At 48.0% G+C, this 25,802-nt stretch overlaps 1 protein-coding gene across 1 annotated transcript; it reads right to left on the bottom strand.

Moving 5' to 3' along the window:
• Positions 1-1,265: 1,265 nt before the first annotated feature.
• LOC135400603 (uncharacterized) lies at positions 1,266-13,603 on the bottom strand. Its single transcript, XM_064632437.1, has 3 exons — positions 13,521-13,603; positions 12,396-13,191; positions 1,266-1,421 (listed from the first exon to the last, which is right to left on the bottom strand). Exons 1-3 carry the CDS (start codon positions 13,601-13,603, stop codon positions 1,266-1,268), a joined length of 1,035 nt encoding a protein of 344 aa, XP_064488507.1.
• Between the last annotated feature and the right edge of the window lie 12,199 nt (positions 13,604-25,802).

The following is a 25,802-nucleotide window of genomic DNA, read 5'->3' as shown; positions in this document are numbered from 1 at the left end:
CGAGGTTCTTCATGGAACGGGCAATCGCTAAACATGTGGTAGACTTTATGCCTTGAGGAGGTCTGCCAACCTGGACGCGAGGAATAAATATGTTCGATGCGACACGGCGAGCAACGCAGTACACCATGTAGATGATGCTGGCAGGTTGCAGCCTTTCGATGGAAAACGCGTTCAGTATGCTGTCCAGGTCACTTTTGCTTGGCACGGAAATTTCAGTAATGTTCAGTTCGTACAGTGTCGAACTCATCGCGTCTACTACAACATCCACAGGGACGCTGAGACTATCCGCCAGTTCGGACACATCCCGTAAGCGTGCTGTGAAGTTGTAGTCCCGCATATTTTCAGACTCAAAATGCAACAGGTCTTCCACGGTTATATGCGCCGTAAGAACATTGTTCAACGAGGATACGACAGACATCGAGCAGCGCGGACAAACTTTGTTCGTGTCCACAAGCCATGGTTCAAAACTTCCTGAAGGTCTTGTAGCTATGAAACTGTCCAGGTGCAGCTTGATGCTAGAATCCAGCAAAAACTTTCCAACTTCTGCTCGGGTCATCTTAGGTTTGATAGCCATTTCCTCAGCGATACTGGTTGCAATTTGCGTGACAAGGGGTGATAACCCGCCGCGCACCGCAGACAGGCAAGAGCAGTAGAGTGTGTGTAGGACCAAACCTGGCCCTGCACAACAATGACCATGAAGGCCATTGAAACCGTCACGACAATGACCTTGAGGGTCACTGTCGTCACGAACAGACTCTAAGAGGGATTCCATTGCCATTGCCGCTCGCTCCTTGTCGATGCTCGTAACACCGGAACAGACATAGTCGTAGAAGCCCAGGCATGGATCGAAGCTCGTGTTGACAATAAGAAAAAGGCGCTGTGCTTCTTGCGGACAACAGAATGGTTCTACAACCGACGTGCGCTGCGGTTCTGATATATTGCGAGTGACCAGGACTGAAGCCCAGTAGATGGCACCGATCGACGCTGCTAGGATCGTGACTCCGAAGCAGGCATACTGTGGTTTGGACACTTTGTCGACCGACAATGCTGGTGTACTGGGTGACGGAGCAGACATCGTTCTAAGGTTACTGTTCTTCTTCTTCTTCCACCACTAGGTACGGTGGCCACTAGCCACACAGGGCGATTGGCCAGGGTTTCGTGCAGAGTAATCTTCTTCTTCTTCTTCTCCCCAGGAAGATGGCTGCGATCCGCAAGGAAGATTGGCCAGGGCTAATCTGGCCAGTAATCTTCTTCTCCTTCCGCCACTAGGAACAGTGGCCACCAGCCAGTGGCCAGTAATCTTCTTCTTCTTCTTCTACCAATGAGATCTCTTCGCGGGCGGTTTCTGAGCTCGCAATCTTCTTCTTCGTGTGCTTGTGCTTAGATGTATGTCTTTGTGTGTTTGATCGTAGTTCTACATTCTAGCAAGTAAGATCTCTCGGAGTTATAGATGCTCTACACTGGCCTGGCTTGATAAGTGATTGTCCTCCTCTTCTTCTACTTCTTCTGCCCCATGCAGAATGGCTGTTTGCTGAGCAGTTTGCTTAGCTTGTTTCAACAGTCAGACCTCACTCCTCTTCCTTAGAACATCATACCTCCATCACCAGCAGCAGCAGTGCGTTTTGCTGCTTCTTCACTTTCTTGCATTTTTTCGTGCGTTGGTGTCCTCTCGCGTGTGTGTGTGTGTGTGTGTGTGTGTGTGTTTCTCTACTTTCCAGTGTTGTACTCTTCTTATCCACCGCGTAAGAAGCAAGAACGGACTTCACCATAAAAGGGTGCTGCACACCAACAACACTCCAATGAGGCCCGTGTACGTGACGTCACGCGCAGCCTTTGAAACCACGTGACATGAGAAAACATGGGGATGCGTCATAGGCGTCTTACTGCGGGCCGAATGACGCAGCAGCGTGTGTTTTCACAATTTCATCTCGTAATACACCTCTTCCTGTTCGTAAACAAATGACGTCATAGTTTTCGACAGCGCCACCAATTTGGTAGAGTTGAACTACGCTCAAAGCTAGGGGGCGAACAAAGTCGCGCCCGAGAGCCACGGTCTCGAGGGGATTACAATGGTCTCTGAAAGGGACGCCACCTTCGGTCCTACTTTTCTTTCAGTAGGGGGCAGCCAACAAGTACCGGAAGTATCGGAAAGGGAGGGATCCCCGCCCTCCCCTTCCGATTTGTTTCGGTTTCAGTCTGTCTACCAACGTCATGATGACGTCCGCAGCAACTCACGGCATGCCTTACTCTTACTGTGACTCCGGTGCGGCGCCATGTTTTCCAATGTCATGTGACCAAACGTGACGTCACTGCACAAGCCTCAATTATTACATTTGTTTTCAAAATTAGCATTCCCTTTCTTACCTCGTGCGGTACATGTAAAATGCGTTCTTGTGGCGGAATCTGAAGAAACCTAAAACGAACGTCTTAACGAACATCTATCTGCTCCTGACAAACGTGTTTCTGCGATGGCGACAAAATCTGCGCGGTATTTATTTTCTTTTTCAGAGAGGCTGCTCTGTCTAGCTCGTTCATCACGCCCGAAAGAGTCTTAGCACGATTGCCATAAAAGAAAAGTACAACTTCCGGGATAAATTGCACAATGTAGCAACGCGTAACATCTCTTCTGTTCTTCATTTTTCCAAGAAGGAACGTGGTAGAGGGGAAGGGTGATATGGATAAGTGTCTACGTAGGAAGGGCGACATGGAATATGGGGGGAGAGCGTTTTGTGACGGCTCTGTTCGAGCGATATCAAGCGTCCAGGAACGTCGCGAGTGTATAGGAACCTCGTTCAACGCGGTAGCTGAAATACTACTGTTTTGGAACAACAACAATTACGTTACATTCACCTGCACCTAGTTGTTTGTTTGTTTTACTCAGTAAATTACCGACGAACCTTGCCAATCGTTACAGCGGGGTATGCACGCCTTTTGTTCGTTGAGAAACTTTTCAGACATATGCACTATGAGTTTCGTTGAAACACACTGTAATTCACTGCACTGTAAATTTGCAATGAACGTAGCATTATGCGTGCTTCAGGAACCCCCAGCAAGATTTGGTTATCTAAGAAAAAAGGAATAAATACCTCATTCTTCAGTAGAGTGACCTACTGACGCGTGGTGAAGGGGACGGAAGTAATCCATAGGTTAAGTTACCTGCTTTGAATTTAACGTGTGAAAAACCGGAAGTCATGTTTTTTTGCTAGCGACAAATCGGGAATTTCGTCTATTATCCACGTAATCCGATTTGACATTATTCTGTATCTTTCGGCTCCACCAATAAACGGACGCATTACAGTCCTCGTACGGCATCACGCCAGCATACAACCACGTCAGAACCCGTCACTATAGTACGTCAGAATATAACGTTACGTAATACATTACGTAGCATCGCGCAACCTTATATTCGGAGATCGAGAAACGTGAGTAGACCACTTCGAAAGGCTCTAGAGTCTAGATAGCTTCTTCGGGATACGGGGAGACAACTGGTTATCTACTGCCCATAATGGGGAAAGATAATGAGTCTAGGGGCGGACGAATACCCGACTGGAATCGTACCGTGTGTCGTCATACCAAGTTAATGAGGAAAGATTGCACAGAATGATGAGTCCGCGTTGGAACGAGGCTCCACATTGTAGAGTTGCACAATGGGTTTAATTAACTCGAAGGCTCAGCAGAGTCCTTGGAATTCATTTATATACTGCAGAATACGTGGTCTACAGAAAGGTCTTACACTGGAGACCGTATTGTCCCTCGTTATTGGAGTGGGAGGCAACATTGCCCTATTTAATTGGTTATTTACGTTACCTTCGAAGCGGGGGGTGTCGGAGGTCCTTTTTTTTTTAATTCCGTGTTAGCGCTGCGAAGCAATTGTGGCTATGAGCAGCGTACAGACGTGGACAGACGGAGAGAGGACAGCAGGAAGGAGTGGGGGACACGGGGGTGAGTATGCGTCCTGGGCAGACTTCACGGGGAACTGTGCCGACATTCGTCCGGAAAGTCATAGGAAAGCCCAGGAAAATAAACCTCAGACAGCACAGTCGGTGACAGGATTCGAACCCGTGTCACCTCCCAGTCTCGGCGTGGAAAGCGATCGTCCTATATGCCACGGGAGCTGGTCGGAAATCCTTTGCATGCATATAGGGGGAGCTGAAGTTCGAAGGAATGGTACATCGAGGACGTTCTGTACGCCGAAAAACAACTAATCAAGTGACACAACACGCAGTGCGGATTGGCTCAAAATTTGCTAAAACAGGATCACCGTAGCATTTTGATTTATGCAATGACTGGTCTTTCTCTATAGGTGATTATCGGATATTGATACAGTTAGCTTTGGAATGTGCTTCCTGTCAAAGGTGCAGTGAATTTTCAGGTGGCTTATATGAAGTAGAGATTTTTCTTAAAATAAACATCAGTTGCAGTAGCCAAAATTCATTCAAACCAACACGCAGATCCTGTAAGAATTTGCCTTATATGAGAATACGAGAGACACCATGTCCGATCTCTGTGCAAGGATAGGAGGCACTACGGGATAAAGTTTGAAGGAGATGCCCGCAGGTCTTTCTTTTCAAGCCTTATGAGCTGTGATCACAGCAGTTTCCACGTGTTCAAACAGAATTCTTTCATATAGCCAACTCTCACTGTATTTCTGTTAGTCACATATGGCTGATAAAATGGCCTAGAGGCAGGATAGCTGGTGGATGAACTCCATAATGGCGAACCCTGCGTCTGGGCACACAGAGGGCGACACACAACACACGACTCAAACTTTTGTGTTGTGTGTTGTCTGTCGTCCCTCTGTGTGCCCAGACTCATAGTCTTCTACATCATGGAGTCGCATGTGACTTTTCCCGTGGCTTAGCGGATATCCGGATAAGCATGCTACGCCAACCGCTTCAAGACAAATGGCGGCACAGTTCCCTGTGAAGTCGTCCCAGGACGCACTGCCCCACCCTCACCGAGCAACATGCCGCAAGGCAGGCGTACCGCTCGGGAATACCACCCCACCACCACCATCACCACCGTCCCACATGGTATTGTGCGAAGTATGGAAAGGTGTAAAATTTGTCTTCCTCTTTCCATTGCTTTAAGCCTAGAGGAGTATAGTTGAACATCGTAGAGCGTGAAGAAAAACAATGTACAAGTTTCCGGCGATAGAATCAAAAATAACAAAGACGGTTAAGAGCATCAACTATTTACTATATAAATTAAAAACAAGACTTGTTGTAAAAACAAGACAAAATAGTTGATGCTCCTAACCGTCTGTAGAGGAGGTGGAGTTCCTCTACATGAGTCCTGACCAGCGATGATGGAATGTCCTAGGGGGCAGATGGACGTGGCCTCACGCTAGGACGGTGCCGGTAGAACTGCCGTGCCAGCGCCGTAGCGCGTGGCAGCAGAGGCACGTCTTCGTCATCACACACGGGCCGCCACACGTCTTTGTTACACTCTCAAAAATGAACTTCACCGCATAGCACGCCCCTAGCCAACCATCATCTCGAATGATATCGTTATCTGCCCCGACTTGTTGAAAACGGGAGGCGTACGCCTTTTTTGTGACACTTATGCTGTTCATAATTGTCACAGAAAAGGCGTACGCATCCCGTTGTTAACAAATCAGGGCAGATAACGATATCACTCGAGATCATGGTTGGCTAGGAGCGTGCTATGCGGTGAAGTTCATTTCTGAGAGTGTATTTTTGAGTACAGTTGAAGTTAGCCACGCCCGCGCGTTTTCTTTCCTGCACGCCTAACACCTTTTTTATTTTATTTTTATTATTTTTTTTCGTATGTATTGGTTCATCATGTGGTTGCTCTGCGAACGGCACAAGCCGTATTCCGTGCTGGAAGTCCGGTGGAGAACAAGTTTTTTTATGGTCAGATTTTCGTTGTGGTGTACACCGTCAGAAAGCGAAGGAATTTATTACACGTCCCATAAAACTGTTCAGAACTACGTTATTTTTTCCATTTGCGGCCGCTTCATCTTTCGCTGCCGCTCCAATCGACTGCTCCCTAGAGAAATAGGCTGTTTTGTTTCCACGGCCCCCTTGGCAGTTTGGTGCGCGCCGTTGATATCATGGGGAGATGTTCGCGGCCGTATTCCCATCTCGTCTATTTTTCTCAACACTCAGTCTCGTAATTTGCACGTTTGTTCGAAGATGAAGACACTAATCACAAGAGCAGTATCTACAGCGGGGCGAGAGGGGAAGCCGCCCTGGGCGCCCTCGTCAGGCGCCCCCGCGAACGGCAGGCCCTGGCAGGTTGTTTGGATAGGATAAAGCGGGAACGAAGAAAATTTGAATTTACTATCTCGGCAGTGCATATAAGCGTTCTCATTTCTTTGCTTACGTGACTTCCGACGGCAGTGGGAAAGGTGGGGTGGGCGCTTCAGATTTACCCTGCCCTGGGCGCCAACTTGCCTTGCTACGGCTCTGCTAATGACTATCCGGTTTCTTCTTCGGTTCAGACAATCGAATGTCGGCTAGGCTTGTGGGAACGCTTATTTTTGGGGTTCAAAGAGAATTCCAAGCGAATGATGACTTGCTACGAATAATTCCGAAGTTAAAACTTCCAAGTATTGCTGTTTACTGCAGTTTGCGTGAAAACGTGTGAAAATCTACATGTCTTCACGAAAGAACACCAGCTGCTCGACGCGTTTAGTGATGAGCTGCGTGTCCTTTCTTGCAGCTCATATTTGTCATTGCCGAAGGGCCCTCTCACTTCTTGTCTGGGCAGCTGGTATCGAAACATGCAGGGCGTCTCACCTAACGTCTTAAAAATCGTAATAGAAATCCACTTCCATGAAAATTATGGGGTCAACGCAATATCTCGAGGGAGAGGCAGTGTGGACAATCGTATTAGTGTGCTTTCTGTTTGTATCTGGAGTCACTAACAGTGTTGTACGTATCGCCGTCGCAGTAATCGATACTTTTTCGGTATCGGAGTGCGTATCGGCGATACTTTTTAAAATTAGTATCGGAAAAGTATTTACGTTACAAATTTATGGTAACGCGATTTCTGTATCGCTACCGATACCGATGCTTTTTAGCGCCTCGCCCTTTCTTCGCCGACCATATTTCTCACTCTTATTCATTGTCAATGGTCCTCCTATAGCCATCGACAAGAAGTCTGTGTACACATCTACGTGCTCTGCTACCGGAATTATGGAGTTATACCAAACACATGTTCAGTGTTTTTCTTTGAAACTGGAGGAAATAACCACGCTGTGTTCAAGAAAAGAACTGAGATCGACGAACAGAGGTCAAGTCTTTGACAGTGCCCTCTGAATTCCACTATAAGCTGCCGTGTCCCACTGAGTCACACTCACATATGGTGTGGCATTGTCAACTTCGGATAGGATTCCTTGGGCATTGGGCTCCACGGTATGTGTGGGCCTGACACTAACGTAATTGCCACACTGGCCTCTGTCAGCTGCGGGAGAGATCACGGTCTGCAAGGATCACTGAAGACGGCTTCGAGAACCAGCTATTGATAAAAGCACGGTTCGTACTAACCGTGATAAAAAAGTTTAGCAAAACCATGATAAAAGTAAAGCATAACGTGTCTGAACTACATATGAAATATGCTTTAGCTTTACTGCAAAACATTTGACGTAAGCGATATTTCTATGTTGCATCATCCTCATATTTCAAACAAAAGTATCGCTTACTTTTTTTTTTTCTTTCAGTAACGGTAGCGGCACTCCGTTACTTTAAAAAAGAGGTATCGATACCGGTATTTCGATACTTTTTTCTCAAGTAACGAGTATCGGTATCCCGATACCATATTTCGGTAACGGGTACAACACTGGTCACTAAATAGTTTGTATCTAAAGTCACAATTTAGCGACTCTATTTGTATCCACCCGGCCTTCAGACGCCTCCTGTGACCTTCTTTCAACTTACTTCGCCCTCAATTCCCTACTCCCCTCTCTCTGTCTCACACGCACCGATTACGTGTTTTTGAAGTTTGTCATTATCGATTAAACGCCTTGCTGGTATTGAGCCTTTGTGTTGTGTTGTTTACGCGCCTTGCCCATCCAAGTTTATCCACTAGCTAGCTTGCATCTACGCTGTTCTATCTCGAGGGAGTTTTTGCCGTAACGTCTTCTTCTTTTCTTCTTTTTTTTTTTTTTTATCGGAACCTGAAAGTTTATGCCCTTTTCAATCCCGTTACAAAATACAATAGCTGAAAAAAAGATTGCGAAAGCAGCTCGTTTCGTGGAGCTGAAGTTGTCGGCCGATCTCAGTGCTGCATCAGGTTAGGCCCATTTCACACTACCGTTTTTCCCGTCCGTGTATTTTCACGGAGGCAAATCGGACCCATTGGAACTTGCGGAGCTCGATTGCCTCTCGGTTCTATTTTTGAAGCAGACGGACGAGAAAAACGGTAGTATGAAATGGGCCTTATGCGAGATGCGGGGGAGCAGAAGACGGTGTCCCGCCTCATCCTGTTCCTTTCTCGCTGTTGGTTCAGATAACGTGGCGTTGCAAACCATGCTGACGTTATCAGCTAAAATCCGAAAAAGGAAAAGTGAAAGGGCATCTGCATGGACTCCTGGAATCGCTTCTTTCAGAGATCTGAGCACGGCCTACAACTTGCGAGCGTCGAAATGAGATTTTAGCTCGTTATTTTATTTTATTTTTGATTTTTTGTCAGCTATTATTATTGTAACAGAGGATGTATTTTGCTACGGAGTGGGGCAAATCCGACACGCGCTTTCTGTTTCTGGCAAAAATAACGTCAGGCTGGCTTGACAAATTTCGAAGTTCAATTCAGAAAATTCAATTTCTCGCGGTTTGAAATTGATAAAAGCTCTCGTAAGTCATGGCAGAACCTCCCCCAAGATAAACAGCTTTGACCCCATAAATTTCAGACGAACAGACTTTTTCGTACGATTTTTCAATATGTTAGGTAAAACACCCTGTATATACCTACGAGCAGTCGCAACAATGACCGGTTAGACGTGGCCTCCCTTACAACTTGGCCATACCAGAGGGTCCGGGGGCCAATGGAGAGCTTTCATGTATTCGGCAGTCTCATCCCTAAAACGTATGGCACAACTGTCGATGCGTCTATTAGACCACCCGCTGTTTGCAAACAGCCTACGCAACGGCAAAATAAAGCCACGTGGCAGCCGCCGAACACATGAGTTGTTTTGACGGTTGTTTCCGATGATGGATGCCATTGCGCGAAGGAGATACGAAGGAAAAATTCATGTGCGAGGCAGATATACCACCCTGACCTCACCTCACAAAACGCGAAAACCAGGAAGATACACGACGTCAACAACCTCGTGCGCTTGTTTTGCCAACGATCCACTCTTTCCCAATCATATCTTGATATGACGTGCCGCGGCGGGTGGTCTATTGAAGCTTGCAAGGGCGTTCCACACATATCTCTTATTATCTCGCTTTTGTCGACCGTCCATGTGTTGGCTCCATTTGGGTCCTTTTCGTCAAGATGATCAACTTGGTTTGGTCTCTTCTTATTTCTTCTCGGTTTGTTCTTCATAGCAGACATCCTTGTGTCCAGAATCGACCAGAACAGCCAGGGCGTGAAAGCGAGACAACTTGAGACCGCACAACCTCATCTAAATGCTTCGTAGAAACATGGAGCATCATACAAGGTATATCTAAACTGGTAGCGAAAACAAGAGAAAATACCAAATTAGACCCATCGGCAAGGCTACCATCATGAGGCGCGAGCGATCCTGGGTGTTGGTAGTAGAGGTACGATCGTAAACAAAAAAAAACTTTACAACAAGGACACGGCTTGTGTGTGTACTAATAGGTTATACATAATTTCAATGTAGAAAAAACTTTCTGTTGCCCCACTCGTGCACATATACGAAATCACCTACCACCCAAGTACATTTCCGTATCCTGCTCCTTTGCGCATGTGTCACAGTGGGCGTGTTTATCCGTGTATCTCTGTATCCGTGCCGTGTGTCCGTGCATTGCAATACGGAGTTCGTACACTTTTTGGGTTAAACAGGAAGCGACGTTCACATCTCGGAGCTGTAGACCAGGATTAACACGTGTGAACAGATGAATACAATACATCTCCTGTTGAGGGCCCCGCGAAAAAAAATTTCGTCATGGGACGAGCGGCCATCATAGCGTGAGTGGCCAGGAATCAGCTGTGCACCAACGATGTGATGTTTTGTTGCAATGGACCCATAATGGCCACCCACTGAATATATGCAAACCTCTAATCAATACGTGTACTTATAGCTCTAGGTGAGAAATGGACCTTAAGGGGACCTTCCTAATTTCTGTGTGGTCGTCACGATGCCCCTCTGCTTGGAGTTGTCAAAATCTGTGATAACTGTATGTATTTCGAATTGATACGTTTCATTAAACCTGACATGATTTATTTTTCTGTGTTCTCGTCTGGTATTGTTGCCTGGGTGACGAAGAGGGAATACGACGCAAACGAAGTGCGCGAATGTAAACCTGTCATGTCTAATTATGCACTACTTATTATTCATACTGATGACGTCATCTCTGACGCCATTTATTTACAAACGTAGTAGTCCGCGCAACGGATGGATGGCGCTGACCGTCTCTATCATGGCGTCATTCTGAAGACACTGGGGCCTATGGGAGTTGCGGTACCTGTTTAGATATACCTTGCATCATATCCCTTCGGAATTTTGTGGGAAAGTTAGCTCCGGAATGGGAATTGCGCTGTCCGTTATCTCCGGAACCGATCGGACTGGATCGGAGTGGATCGGATCGGATCGGATTGGCGCTTGCCTTTGAAACGAACAGTAGCTTTCGCCGACAAGGAGAAAGCCAATCGGTGATAGCCAACGGGGGCGACCTCTACAGTAGTCATATCCCCATAGTTTCGCTTTGGCAAACAAAACAAAAGTTACTCGGGGCTCCTCTTGGCTGTAAATGAGTGTGTTTATGTGCTCCCGATGTTACTGGCGATTTACCCGATGAAACGGTCCAAAATCAATCTACCGAAAACAGGTACACCCGAGTCTACAGATTCTGCTATTCCCTCGTGTAGAACAGTACATGGAAATTTACGAACACCAGAATACGAGTCAAGGCGAGTTTCCAGCACCGTGTGTCGGAGATTTCCGACGCACGTCAAAAGAACCCCAGGCGGTCGAAATTATCCGCAGTCCTACCCGGCGGCACGTGCAACATGTCGCCACACATACAGCAGAGAAACCTTATGTGTAACATTCACGGCACAAATAAGACGAGTTTTCGATAATGCAGTATCCGATCGCAAATTCTAGGGTGCCTGTAATGCCGGTAACATTATTCCGTGGGGCATATGCAGAACAGATACACAAAGCGGGCTATAAATAGCGAGCGTTCATATAAATTGAGTTGCTTAGCTATACGACACCGTTCAACAAAAGTATTTTCCGTGGTTACTCCTTACAAGGCTGCATAATGAATCAAGCAGGATTTTTCGAGGGTGGTGTTTTTTGTTGTTTTTTTTTGTATGTTTTGTGGCACAAGCGGGATTTCGAGAGATAATAAACGCAATCTGCTTGCACAGAATTTATAATGATGCAGGTGGATTACATGAAAGAATGATACCCCATCACATCCTTAACAATGCGATTTTTCAATATGATCTCGGGTCGTATGGTCGAAAAAAAAATCCAACTCTCGATTTTGCATACCGACTGTTCCAATGGACATGCGTTATATCACCACGCAGCGCTTCGCTTTCTCTCCATAGCAAGTTTTTTTTCTCAAGAGCATACGTGCTCGCATTTCAAAGCGCAAGTATTACTCTTGGAAAAAAAAGAAGAAAAAAAAGAAAGAAGGAGAAAGAGTCGATTTTGTCAGTTACGTTATCTCTGTCGAATTTCATTATATTATATTTGTGATTCAATTTGCTCGCACATCGACACCACAACGAGGCCATTCAGCCGTTTTATGCGCTGCATTGGCCTTATTAGACGTAGAAATGCGAACGTAAGATTCGTTGCGCATTTATCGTTTCAGTCCTGCTACATGTTTTGACAATGCTGAGGTCCAGTGCAGAATGAAGCCTAAATTGTATCACTGAGAGCAGAGGGTTCAGGTTATCTACGTCTACAGCACACTGTGCAAGCAATAGGAAGCCATCGTAGAACAGTCTGAATCACGGGGGGGGGGGGGGGGGGGAATATGTTTATTGCGAAAAAAAAAGAGGCAGGTAAAAAGGAAAGGTCAGCCAGGCAGGAGCCGACTTGCTATTCCTTGTAAAAAGAAAAGAAAGAAAAGGAAAAAAAAAACAGAAAGGGAGAAAGACGCAAGCGGCACATGGGCAGCAGAGGGGCATGAGTACACGACCGCTCAGAGGCAGTCCAGGAGCCCAGTGTCACCCAGGAAGCATATGAGCGCTCTGGTAACAGCCCATTGCTTCTGCCCTACGGGGCCCAGTAGGGTGGCCAAAGACAGGTCTCTGTGCCCCAGGGCAGATAGACGGTGCGTGAGTGCGGTCCGAGGAGCGGCATATCTTGGGCAGGTCATGAGTAAATGATGGGTGTCGGCGTCGGTGGAGCAGGAGGGGCACGCCGAAGAGGGGCGCTGCTTGATCTTGAACAGGAACGATGGAGTACGGGCGACATTCAGGCGAAGACGATGCAGAGCCGACTCTTCCTTTCGAGACAGCCGCAGCGACACACTGAAGGCCATCTTCGGGTCAATGCGGTGGAGGAAGGTGTTGGCTGCGACAGTGTTTTCCATGAAGAGGTGGGTGTCGAAGGAAACGCGCCGGCGGATGTGTATGCGGCAGACGGATGGTGATAACGGGATGACAGTGTTGCACTCAGCTGCGCCATGAGCGCGCTTCGCTGCTGTGTCGGCACGTGTGTTTCCCGGCAAGCCAATGTGGCTTGGCACCCACTGAAACCACACGGAGTGGCCGGAGGTGACGAGGAGGTTGTGCACAACCAGGATCAGTGAGCGGATGTCAGAAACCACTTGCGAGCGAGGCGAAGACAGTGCCTCCAGCGCCGACTTGCTGTCTGTGAGGACTGTCCAGCTTCCAGGTGGACGAGCGGATACAAGCTTCAGTGCTTCGTGAATGGCTACAAGCTCCGCTTCGGTGGGCGACGTTTCGTGGGGGAGCTTGAAGGCTTGTTCGATGTTTTCGGAAGGGAGGAACAGTGCTGCTGTGGAGACGCCCGCGGAGACCGAGCCGTCGGTATATATCTGCAGTCGCTGTCTGAATCACGGTCGAGTCACGGTGGCGGCCTTTTTAGACATTCGCAGAGCATACGACACGGTTAGTTATCACCATGTGCTTCATGGCCTGTACATCCGTGGAATTCACGGTCGGCTCCTTCGCTGGATTGTGGACTTCCTACGAGGCCGTTCCGTACACATGCACACGGAAGACGGAGGCAGTGACAATCGCGACGTCTCCAGCGGTGTACCACAAGGGAGTGTGTTCAAGTCAAACCGGGACTTTTCATTTTTCGCAAACGTAAAATAAACTTACAGGCGAGAAATTAGTTTTATTTTTCAACGTAATCTCCAGCTGCACTGATGCACTTGTCCCAGCGTTTCACGAGGGCTTGGAATGCCAGCAGCGTAGAAATCCTTACCGGCGTGTAGCAAACACGATCGGGCCGCATTTGTGACCTCGTCGTCGCAGCTGAAGTGGCGGCTCCCAAGGAACGCCTTCAGTGGCCCGAAGAGATGGAAATCGCTGGGCGCGAGGTCTGGACTGTAAGGGGGATGTGGCAGCAACTCCCAGCCAAGTTCCTGTAAGGTGCGTGTCGTGAGATGCGCGGTATGCGGGCGTGCATTGTCCTGTAGGAGGAGGACTCCTTTGGTGATGAGGCCCGGCCGCTTTTGCTTCAGTGCCTTATGCACATCTCCGAGAACCTGGCAGTTATATGCACTATTGATCGCACTATATGCACTATTGATATCGAGACATGTAATCCGTCGTTCCTTGAGGATCAGGCGCTCCACAAGTTGGATGTTCTCAGGAACTCTGACATTGGGCTCTGAGCGCCCCGGCCGGGATCGCCCAGCACTGACGTACGGCCGTCTCGGAACCGTTTGCACCACTCAAACGCTTTGCTGCGGCTAAGTGTATCGTGGCCATACTGAGCCTGAAGTTTTCTGTGAATTTCAGATGACTTTACGCCTTCATTCACGAGAAACTCAATGACAATTCGCTGTTCGATGTGCGCGCTCACCTCGTTGTCGGCCATCTTGTCTAGCACGTGTCCTCTGTTTTGCACAAACTTTGGACCACCACGTAGTGAACGCGGAGGCCTGTCGCGTGTGAAAATGACGAAAAAGAAGTAGCGCGAGCCATTTGTATACTCAGGAGACAGAAAGTCCCGGTTTGACTTGAACACCCCTCGTATAGTTATGGCACTTCTTCCTGAGCAACTCCCTAAGGGTGTGCATATCGGTATGTACGCCGATGATATATGCCTATGGTCATCGGAAGTTCAGTTGCGAGCCTTGCAGCGGCGGCTTCAGGCAGCCCTTGATTGCACACACACATTCTTGACTGAAAGGGGTATGGACATATCCCCCGAGAAACTGTGTATTTGCCTTTCACTAGGAAGAAGATGGCGAACTTCCAACTGAAGCTCACCGATCAGCCGATTCAGAGAGTGCCACATCACCGTTTCCTAGGAGTTGTCATCGACCGTCAGCTATCATGGGCTGCTCACGTTAAGTGCTTGAAGGACAGAGTCGTCGTGCGTACCAACATCCTGCGTCATTTCGCAGGTCCCAGCTGGGGAATGTCGACATCGTCCCTCATAACTGCTCATAAAGCACTTATTCGGAAGGTGATGGCATATCATCTACCGGTCCTGCATGGCATTAGCGAGACGTCGGAGACGACGCTCCAGAGCGTCCTGGCAAGAAGTCTCAAAGTCTGCCTAGGTGTACCCGTTGCTTCTTCCAACACACTCTCTACAGTGGAGGCCGGAGGACCACCGGTGGATGTATTGAGGACGCAAGAGACTCTGCGGCACTACATCCGACTGCGCACGCAACACCACAGACATCCTCTGGTACGGAGAGTGCACCATAGAAACTCTTCTTTCTCCGAGGCCGTTTCCCCATACCGCAAGACTCTGCCTAAGAGGCCTTCTCCGTGTACGATCTTACATCCTCCATGGTCGCTTGGCTGTCCTCGCATCTACACCACGGTGCCAGGTGTACATCACCAAAAGTCAAATCTGCCGCCTTCGGCCCTGAAACAATACTGCCTGTCCATGTTGGAGAACAACCAACCAAGAATTGCTATGTTCACCGATGGCTCCACGACGAAATCCGGATCTGCAGCGGCATACGTGGTACCGCAGAACTCCAAGGAGGACATAGTGCGGTTATCTCATAGAACCTCTTCCACGACAGCGGAACTGGTAGCTATACACCTTGCCGTGAGATACATAGCCACGCACGCGCGACCTGCGCACTGGATTGTCTACAGCGGCTCAAAAGCTGGTTCTGGAGGCCATGTTGGCATTCTTGGGGAACAGTTGGACAGCTTCAACGGTGAAGGAGATCCTAACGAAATACAAGAGATGTACGGACCTGGGACATGACGTTATCTTCCAATGGATCCCGGGGCACATTGGCATCCGCGGTAACGAACCTGCAGACGAGCTAGCTGAAATTGCACACCTGGCTTCCACCAAATACGTCGTGATGTATACAGGGTCGGACATCAAACTTCTACTAAGGTCCATGACAGACGACATGTGCAAACGCAAATGGCTGCAAGGTAATGGTGGGTCATCTCTTCTCAGAAGAAAGGACCGGGAACTAAAATTCAGCATCCCTCCCTCGACTGCCAGAAGTATCGAAACATTTCTACATCGTGCACGCCTGAACGTCCCGTATGGCCGGCATTTCCTGCATATGGTAGGCAAGACGGGTTCCCCGGATTACCCAGTGTGTAGGATGGAAGAAAATACTGAACATATTTTTATGGAGTGCAGAAGACATCAGTTCCAACGCAAGACATTGCGGGCCGCACTAACTCGTCTGGACAACAGAGCTTTCTCCATAGAGAAGGTCTTGGGGACGTGGGACGCCAACCAGAGAGACGCCGCATTCAGGGCTCTCGTAGGCTTCATCTCAAGTTGTTCTCTTGATGCTCAGTACTAACTCATCTGTACATGACGCCCTGGGTCCTGTGTGCCGCGATCCACTGACGGTCATGTGCCCGTAAACAGTACGCCGTACAGCCTAGCCTAGTCATCTCTCTTTCCTTGTTGTTGTTTTTCGTAGCTTTTTCTCGGAGTAGCAGAACTTGTCAGGTGACAAGTTCAACCTCTCCGTATTATGTTTAGTCCGTCTAACTCGAACTCCAACAGTCCGAATGGCGTTGAGTCAATCTCGGCGCAATGAGGTACCCGGCTGTTCGACGTGGAGCTTCTGCAGATCACACACTGCAAGCAAATATCTACAAGGTGTACAAAGAAGGTATTCTGCACTTCACAGAAATCGAGAGTAGTCGATGCGGGTTGACGTCAAAGCTTTGCATGGAATGCCGAGCTTTGCATGGAATGCCGAACTTTGTTTGGATGACAAAATGGTGCTCCTCTCTCTCTCTCTTTGTTTGTTTGTTTTTGTTTTTCTTTCTTTTGTTTTGTGGTGTGTTTGTTTGTGTTTGTGCTTGTTTGTGTGTATTTTTATGTATACGTGCGTGTGCGTGTCTATGCGTTTCTTTTCTGTTTTTGTTTTTTGTACCTTCTCAGCGAATTTTCATGCAACTTGCACGGTACGCTCTTTGAGCCAGCATAAAAAGGAGCACAGCAGGTCGAATTTACACTAGACATTATGATGCAGCATTCCACGCATCCACTAATGCCGAGTACTCACGTGTTCATAACTCACGAGAAAATTACTTGTCAGCAAATTCGCTCTGCCGCACTTTCCTTCTTTTTTGTTTTTATTTTTTCAACAGGACACTCACTAAGCGTTTGTCAAATTTCGTCGCTGTATATCAAACCAACATTTAGAAAAGGTGCATCGAGCTTTCAAGAATAGCGCCAATTAAATGATCCCGACATCAAAATGTGTATGATGTAAAATACATAAATTAGAAGAGAATAATGATGCCTGTCACGGAGGGACAGTTAAAAAAAAACGACTGCTCTCTAAATCACGGCTCAGAAGAACTACAGATGTTTTCACGGAATACATAATATGGTGAACCAATTCTCCCTGAATTCCGCGTCCTCAGAATCCTACCTAATTTATCAATTCGATTCAATTTAAACGGCGAGATCTGGCCGTGGCAGGCCACAAATATAGACGACACAAACACGGAAGCCTCGAACGCTCAGAAGTTAACGAATTCAAGTAATAGACCTATACCGGAGAAACGTTATCATGACGTTGGTAGACAAACTGAAACCGAAACAAATTGGAAGGGGAGGGCTGGGTTTCACGAATGCGCACTTGTTGAAAGAAAAGTAGGACCGAAGGTCGCGTCGCTTTCAGGGACCATCGTAATCACCTGAAGACCGCGGCTTTCGTGCGCGACCTTGTTCGCCCCTCGCTTCGAGCGTTGTTCAACTCTACCAGATTGGTGGCGCTGAAGAACACTATGACGTCATTTGTTTACAAACAGGGAGAGGTGCATTCGAGGAAAAGTGTGCTGACGCCAAGGAATCGAACGTGGGTCTTCTGGTTTCCTTCTGGTTTCAATTCAACCTGGATTCTGGTGATCGTGATGAGTTCTGGTGATCTGGTGATCTTTCTGGTGATCGCGATGGTAGCAGTAGCATATCTGACCGGAAATCAGAAGACCCAGGTTCGATCCCTGGCGTCAGCACCTTTTCCTTGGGTTATTTGAACTCGACAATTGAATTGTTTATTTCTTATTCAACGATGGATGTGACCTCGTATATAAACTATCCAGAACGGTGTTTCTTTTTTCATATTAGCGCCGCGAAGCAACTGTGGCTATGAGCGGCGTACAGACGTGGACAGGTGGAGAGAGGGCAGCAGGAAGGAATGAGGGAGAGCGGGGGTTAGTATGCGTCCCGGGCCAACTTCGGTGGGGAACTGTGCGGACGTTCGCCTGGAATGACTTGGGAAAACCCAGGGAAACTCTCAGACAGCACAGCCGGTGGTAGGATTCGAACCCACCACCTCCCAGTCGTCGGCACAACGATGTGATAACGACGCCAGTGCCAGGGTTCACTCAGCCGATGTGATGCACTGAGAATTCGCAAGAACAAACAACTACGTCGAGTAAGAAGCACCGTGCAACTTACACCAGCAAAATAAGCTCAGGTAATGGTTTTATGCTGACAAGGAAATGTCGGCAAGCGCGAAAACGGAACATAAACAAAGTCACGTGACCTCAAGATGACGTTTTCCCGTGGCGCGGGGCCAGGGCAAGATGGCGATTTTGCCACAAGGGAGACGCTTGAAAGCGCTCAAAAAAACCTTGTGCCACCCCTGCGATCTTCTAGAAGAGAGACAGATAACACTCATCGTGACGTCATGTACTCTTGGAGAATCCGAAACTATGGAGTTTCGCGGGTTCCTTCGAAAATTCGTGGGAGCGCGTATTCTCCATTGACGGCATTTAGATTTTGCTTGCAGACGTCCCGTCGTCATTCATGTAGTAGTAGTTGGTGGTGTTGTAGCTGCTGCTTACAGAGTCTTTAAACGACGGTCGCATCCGAAAACCCATCTATGAAACCGATACCACTATGTTCGGCATCGGCCGATCATCCACTTGGCAAATTTTTTCGTCCGAAAGGTGCTTAGATACTACATGAATGCATTTTAAAGATCAGCGCCGCTTCCGCAGCTGCAGGGGCTTCGGCGGTCCGGCGTCACTCACCACTAACCCGAGGAGTGAGAGGGGCGGCTCTCAGAGGAGAAAGGCATCGCCCAGACGCCCCGTAAGGTTCCCACTTGCGGGAGAAGAAAAGCCACAGGGGTGACACAAACCCACCATTGTTACAACTACCCTCAAGCGGCTGCTTCTTGTAAAACTGCCATCTTGTCCTGGTCGCACGTCATAGAAAACGTCATTTTGCGGCCATGTGACTTTGTTTACATGTCGTTTTACCGCTTACCGACATACTTCCGTCGTCATAACGCCAAGAGATGAACGTATTTTGCCAGCGTGAACTATGCGGTGCTTCTTCCGCAACATGGTAGCCCATTCCTCCTTAGTTTAAGTACATTGCATCGGCTAAGTGGGTCTTAACGCGCGGTCGTCATCACATCTTTGGGAGTCGTCAACACTATATACGAGGCCTTGTGTGCAAAACTGCGCGTTTTATTGCGAGATTATCGGATAAAAACATTTACCGTGATCGAAAGACATCCAAAACATTGCGCAGAAACAACAACCGCATTGTTTACAAACGATTTGCCCGTCGATCACGGGCGCCGCCATCCTTAAGGTCACGTGTGCCTTTACGTTTGCTGTGACGTGCGACCAGGACCTGTCCGGGATGCATTGCGTGCGCCCAAGAAGCTTTCGTCTACGGAGCAATACATTGGATGCCATCACTGTGAGAAAAGCGGGTCCGATTGCGCCCGAAGAAGAGCGATTGGGCCGATCGTGTCACGTGGTTTCTTTTTCCAAGAACGCGCCGGCCATGTTGAGTCCCCTCCATCCAAAACTCGGTTTCCACAGTTGCGAGCTAGTTCGACTGCACGCTGTTCCCCGGCAAAGAAGAGGGAGATTGGCATCCCATTGCTAGGCCACGCAGCCTTGTCTGACACAAGATGGCGGTCTCGCTCGCCGGCGTGGCTCAGTGTTGCCACTCTGCTCCCTACTTGATGACTCTATACAGACACTCCAGCCCACACTTTGCTAGTGAGACAGTCGAGATCATAATTGGCAATGAGTTTCCACCCTTTCGAGGCGTGGGGAGTGTGTAGGACGCCCATCGTATTCGCCCCTTTAACTTCACCATAATATTACGGTTTCTTCGCTCCCTCTTTTGATCTTCTCTAACGAATATAAACGTGACTTCTCTCGTTGCAGCTATACAAAATATATGAAAGCCTACTACAAGCTATATGCAGAAACGAGAAAGCGTAATCTCTGAAGGCTCTCCCTCTGAGGGAATCCCACATAGGTACATCTCAGACTTCCACGTATTTACTTTTTCTTTTTTTTTTCTTTTTTTCCACAAAACGTAATGCCCGCACAATTCCCTGGAAACCCCACGAATTGCTTCGACGAAACATTCGCGGGGAGCATCCGCGGAAATTTGCAATAAAACTTTTAATCCTCGTTATAAATATTATAGCAGTATACAGGAACGGTCACAGTCCTTTCTGCAGCCTCTTTTATGTTTCCGAAAGAATGCTTTGGCATCACATTGTCTCCCCCCCTGCGTCCTCGAACCCGGAGACAATAAACTACCACATTGCATTTGTGTGCTTTCTTGTTCTCTTTTCTTTGTTTTTTCTTCTTCTTCTTCCTTCCTTCCTTTTATGTAGTGGGATGCTCTACGCAACGGATATAAAAGATGCGCTTTTCTCTATGTCGCGATCCCAGCATTTGTCTCTTGCAAGAGGACCTTCGTTTTCTTGCATTTGGAAGGGGTATAGTTGTTACTGGTTTCTCGTTTCTGTGGTCGTGTATTCGGCAGCCATGGCTCCACATATAGTGGTGCATATTTCCTCGTTTGGCCGCTGCCGCTAGTAAAGGAATGTTGAATTGGATTAGATGAGCGCGGCGATAAAATCGAGAAGGAATTCGGTGGCGGCTATGAACTGGGGGAAGAAGATGTGGGTTCGAGTCCTACAGCTGGCTAACCTTTTCAGTGGCTTTCATCTTTCATGGATCCTTGTGTGCGTGTCAGGTATTACCGCAAAGGAGGCACGACAACAGCAACCAGTCCAGGACGTCCTTGAACACTGACAAGCGATTGTTTCTTTTCTTTTCTTTTTGCTTCGTATTGCGTATGTTTTTTTTTTTTTAATAACTTGTAACTCGTGTTTTCGAGCTTGTCACCTCTGTTGCAGCAGCCTAAGCATCCCATTCGACCCGATGAAAGTATGATGACATATCCATCATAATCAACCTACATATTAAGTGCAGTTTTGCACACTCTCTACACAATGTATATGAGACACGGATCGTGCTCGGTAAGGGCATGCATAGAAGGAAAGATCTTCGGTGCCTGGAAGCCTTCTGCACGGAGACTCGTACCCATATTAAATACATTTTACTTCTGAAGCGATACGTCGTACACAATTACACTAGCTCGTACTGGATCAATATAAACCCATGGTATCCAATGAAAAAATGTGAGCAACTTACCATTTCTGACGGTGCTGCACGTGTCACAGCTTCATTTGGAAGTGCTGAATAGTTTCTGCAGAGTACAGCACATCAGTAACACCAGATGTTAAGCACAACGTCCTCCGTTTAGCCCTGTAAACAGATACATTGTGAGGGAGGTGAGGGCTAAATTATAAGGAGGAGGAGTGTGCCGATAGCGACACTAATCTAAACCACTTCGCGAGCACACTCAGGCGATACCGATGCTAACGCGATGTGTCGCTCGCAACCAACGCCCTTGTCTACCCTTCACCCCTCTAAACGAGTGAACTCGCCCTCTTCCGCCCACCGGCCAGTTCCTTTTGGCCAGCTCTCTACATAGCCTATTCCTTCTCGGTAGGCTAAGGCTTACCTCATAGTAAGGTGTCATACGTTGTTCGTCGTTTGTCATACGATGTTCTACGACGCTCTATTCTACAACAATCCCGTATACCCGCAAATCATAAACCCAAGCGCAAACACATATTGACTGCGCTGGGTAAATGTTGACGTAATGCACAACGCCAAACGCCACCTAAATAAACGTGCTTTCAGCGGTTATGGCTACAGAGACTATAGCCGCCACCAGCCGCATGGATAGCCACTGGTAGCCACAGAAAGCCTGGTTTGAAATCGGCGGCGGCGATTGGTTAGCGTGCTGACCACGTCACGTCGAGACTGGGAGGTCACGGCGAGCCCTTTCACCAGCACCACCACCACCAGACTGGGAGGTCGACCCTGGTGCCGGCTGTGCTGTCTGGGGTACTGGGTTTTCCTCAGACGCTTTCAGACATATGTCGCCACAGTTCCCTTAAAAGTTGACCCAGGACGCACATTCTCTAGGGCGTCAGTCGTGACGTTGCCCACCTCTGTTGCCCGCAACCACCATCACCACCGCCAGACTGGGAGGTACCCAGTTTCGAATCCCGGTGCCGGCTGTGCTGTCTGGGGTTTTTCCTGTGTTTTTCTCAGACTCTGTCAGACATCTGTCGGCACAGTTCCGTTAGAAGTCCGCCCAGGGCGCACATCGCCCGTTAGTCGTGAAGTTGCCCTTCTCTGTGAGTCCGACGACGGCGAACTCTTTCAGCAGTTCCACCGCCACCACCAGAACCTTCCAATTTCAAAAGGTTATACCTTTTACACGCATGAACATAGAACCTGGCAGTAAATTTTAAAATACATGTCGGAATACTAAGTTTCCCAACGTGATACAAACGATCGTCTGCGAACGAACGTCTAGCAGACGATGCACTGTGCAGAAGGTCGTCTGTAACGAACTTCTAGCGGACAATGCAGACGATCGCCTGCAACGAATTGCGGCGCGGTTGTAGAGTTTCATTTGGTCGCCAGCAATGCGTCGATCGACATGGCAACAAAGCTACAGAAACCATTCTGTGTTCTCCGTTTCAACAAGTGTCAGTCCGTTGCAACAGTGCAGCGTGATTTTCGTCGACAGTACGGCTTTACAGCACCTCCTACTGTTCAGAGCATTCAACGTTTGCGCACACAGTTCCAAGAGACGGGTCGTTTTTGTAAGGGGAAATCAACAGCTAGCCGCCCCTGTGTGTCTGACGAAGACGTTGAGCACATCCGGCAGAGTTTTCTACGTATCCCAAAGAAGGCCACTAGTCGTGTCAGACGAGAGCTAGCCGTTCCCCATATGACTGTCTAGCGTGTTTTGCGGCGACGTCCATTACTGAACATTTGTGAAAACCATAAGTCAAACTATCTATTCAGATATGTGTCTTAGAATTTACAGTAAGGTTCTATGTCCATGCGTGTAAACGATATAGCCTTTTGAAATCGGATGACTCTTTTTGATACACCCTGTATATCCACGTATTGAAGAAGTGAGAGAAGGCATTAAGTAGTCCTTGTGTATCTATAGGCGCATGGCGTTGACAATGTTCACTTCATTTTGTGACGAACGACTCGCGCTCGTATATGGACTTTCCTGTCTCTTTCACGTGCACTTGAAAGACCGTCCTTGCCGAAATGCAGTATAAGAGCATTCCCAGCTCTCGTGTTGAACAATTCACGTGCAATAAACCAGATTAACGACCGCATTCCTTCCTGTATCGTTCTGCTCCCAAGCAGGTCTAATAAACTAAGTCGGCATTTCACTCTTCGTTAACGTCCGTCGAGGGAAATTTGTTGTGTTGGCAGACGACGTCTGCAACAATGAGAGTGTAAGAAAGTAATAAAATAAATAAAATCGAAAAAGAATGCACTTAAATTGTAACGAAGTGTTAGCTGAGGCAGTGAAACGTGAAAGGACGAACCTTGAACCCCAGTTACGTACTTTAATTAACGAATGGCAGCTTGTTGAAAAGACTGCTGGTGCCCTTTCATCGACTATCGTTGGTTCATCGCAGAAATGGTGGCGTCGAGGTTGCATGTAGCGGCTGAAATTATTTACGACTTCAACAATGGTCCGGATTCCTTCGTCATTTTCCAGCTTAGTTATAAACGGAGAAGATATACCTAGAGGTGGGCGCAATGTTCCCATCCTCATCATCATGTGAGGTGGTCCACTGTGTTATGTCTGCAGGTCCGCGCGGATATATCCACATGGCATCCTGGGTTGCGGATAGAACTAAAACGGTTTGTAACCCGCGCCACTAACGAGTTTTAATTGATCATTTTTCCACAAACGGTGGTGGTGATGGCGAGAGGGCTTGCCGTTGTCGGCCTCACAGAGGTGGGCAACGTCACGACTGACGCCTTGGGGAATGTGCGTCCTGGGCCGACTGCTAAGGGAACTGTTTCCACAAACAGTTGACGAACGGCTTCGCGGATGACCAATGAGGAGGGGAAGTGACTCAGAGTGTAATCATGTGATTGGTTCATGGGAAAACTGTTCGCGAACCGTTTGAGAGAAAACAATTCACTAAAACTGGCTAATAGCGAGTTTTAGTGAATCGTTTTTCCTGAAACGGTTCGCGAACGGTTTCGCGGATGACCAATGAGGAGAGGAAGCGACTCAGAACGTAATTATCTGATTGGTTCGAGGCAAAACTGTTCGCGAACCGTTTCCGAGAAAGCAATTCACCAAAACTGGCTAATAGCGAGTTTTAGTGAATCGTTTTTCCTCAAACGGTTCGCGAACGGTTTCGCGGATGACCAATGAGGAGGGGAAGTGACTCAGAGCGTAATCATCTGATTGGTTCGTAGCAAAACCGTTCGCGAACCGTTTGAGTGAAAACGATTCATTAAAACTCCCTAATGAGAAAAGGAGCGACTCAGAATGGCGCTAGCGATGACATTAGCAGCAGCTAGTTTTAGTGAATCGTTTTTCCTGAAACGGTTCGCGAACGGTTTCGCGGATGACCAATGAGGAGAGGAAGCGACTCAGAACGTAATTATCTGATTGGTTCGAGGCAAAACTGTTCGCGAACCGTTTCCGAGAAAGCAATTCACCAAAACTGGCTAATAGCGAGTTTTAGTGAATCGGTTTTTCTCAAACGGTTCGCGAACGATTTCGCAGATGACCAATGAGAAGGCGAAATGAATCAAAACGTAACCATACGATTGGGTCGTGGCAAAACCGTTCGCGAACCGTTTGAGTGAAAACGATTCATTAAAACTCCCTAATGAGAAAAGGAGCGACTCAGAATGGCGCTAGCGATGACATTAGCAGCAGCTAGTTTCAGTTAATCGTTTTCACTCAAACGGTTTGCGAACGGTTTTTTCGCTGTCTGACCAGATGATTCGAGTAGTAGTAGTAATAGTAGTAGTAGTAGCAATAGTAGTAGTAGTAGTAGTACATGAGCTGAGCCAGCCCATCCAGCTTATGTACAGGCGTCGACACCCTTAACCGTAGCGCTGGAGCGCGTGGCCTGCTTGCATGCCAGCGCCGCCTTGCGTCGATGCTGCGGTGGTGGCTCTAAGACCATGGTACACAACCGCCTACTCTCGATCGGCTGAGCTCAGGGTAATCGGCATGGTACGAATGGATCACCTGTTGTATAGTATCACCTTACGCTCTCGCAAAACAGGAACAATAACCGCGCGTGTGCGTTATCTACCACGCTTTATCTAAATGCCGGTTTGCGGAAGGGCGAGCTTGAGGGGCACAATATTCTGAAATAAGTTTGAGACATATGCAAACAGTGGAGGCTCACCCATGTTTGCTATGAGCGTTCTGTTCACTATGATATGTGTTATCACAGAGATCTTTTTTTTTTTTTTTCCATGGAGCTGAGGAAAGATTTGGTAACGTGCTTGTGTGGATGCAAATACGCCAAAGGAACACTGATATTTTTGCTCGTATACTGATTTTCTTATCGCTGAAGTGTCTGTAGATAGCTAACTGAGTAGGTGATCCGTGCGTGCTAACCGTGTCCCCGTCGAGAGGGGGCGCTTGTGCACCAGGGCCCCAGAATCTCCACTCCAGCTCGCCCCATCATCGACACAAGGCCGCGCTGGCATGCAAGCAGGCCACGCGCTCCCGCGCTACGGTTAAGGGTGGCGACGCCTGTACTACTACTAATGGAATCATTTGGTTGGACAGCGGGAGAACCGTTCGCAAACCGTTTTTG

This window comes from Ornithodoros turicata, chromosome 7 (genome assembly GCF_037126465.1).
Source record: "Ornithodoros turicata isolate Travis chromosome 7, ASM3712646v1, whole genome shotgun sequence".
Lineage (NCBI taxonomy): Eukaryota > Metazoa > Arthropoda > Arachnida > Ixodida > Argasidae > Ornithodoros > Ornithodoros turicata.
The sequence above is the reverse complement of the archived record's forward strand: the minus strand, read 5'-3'. Positions and strand labels throughout refer to the sequence as shown.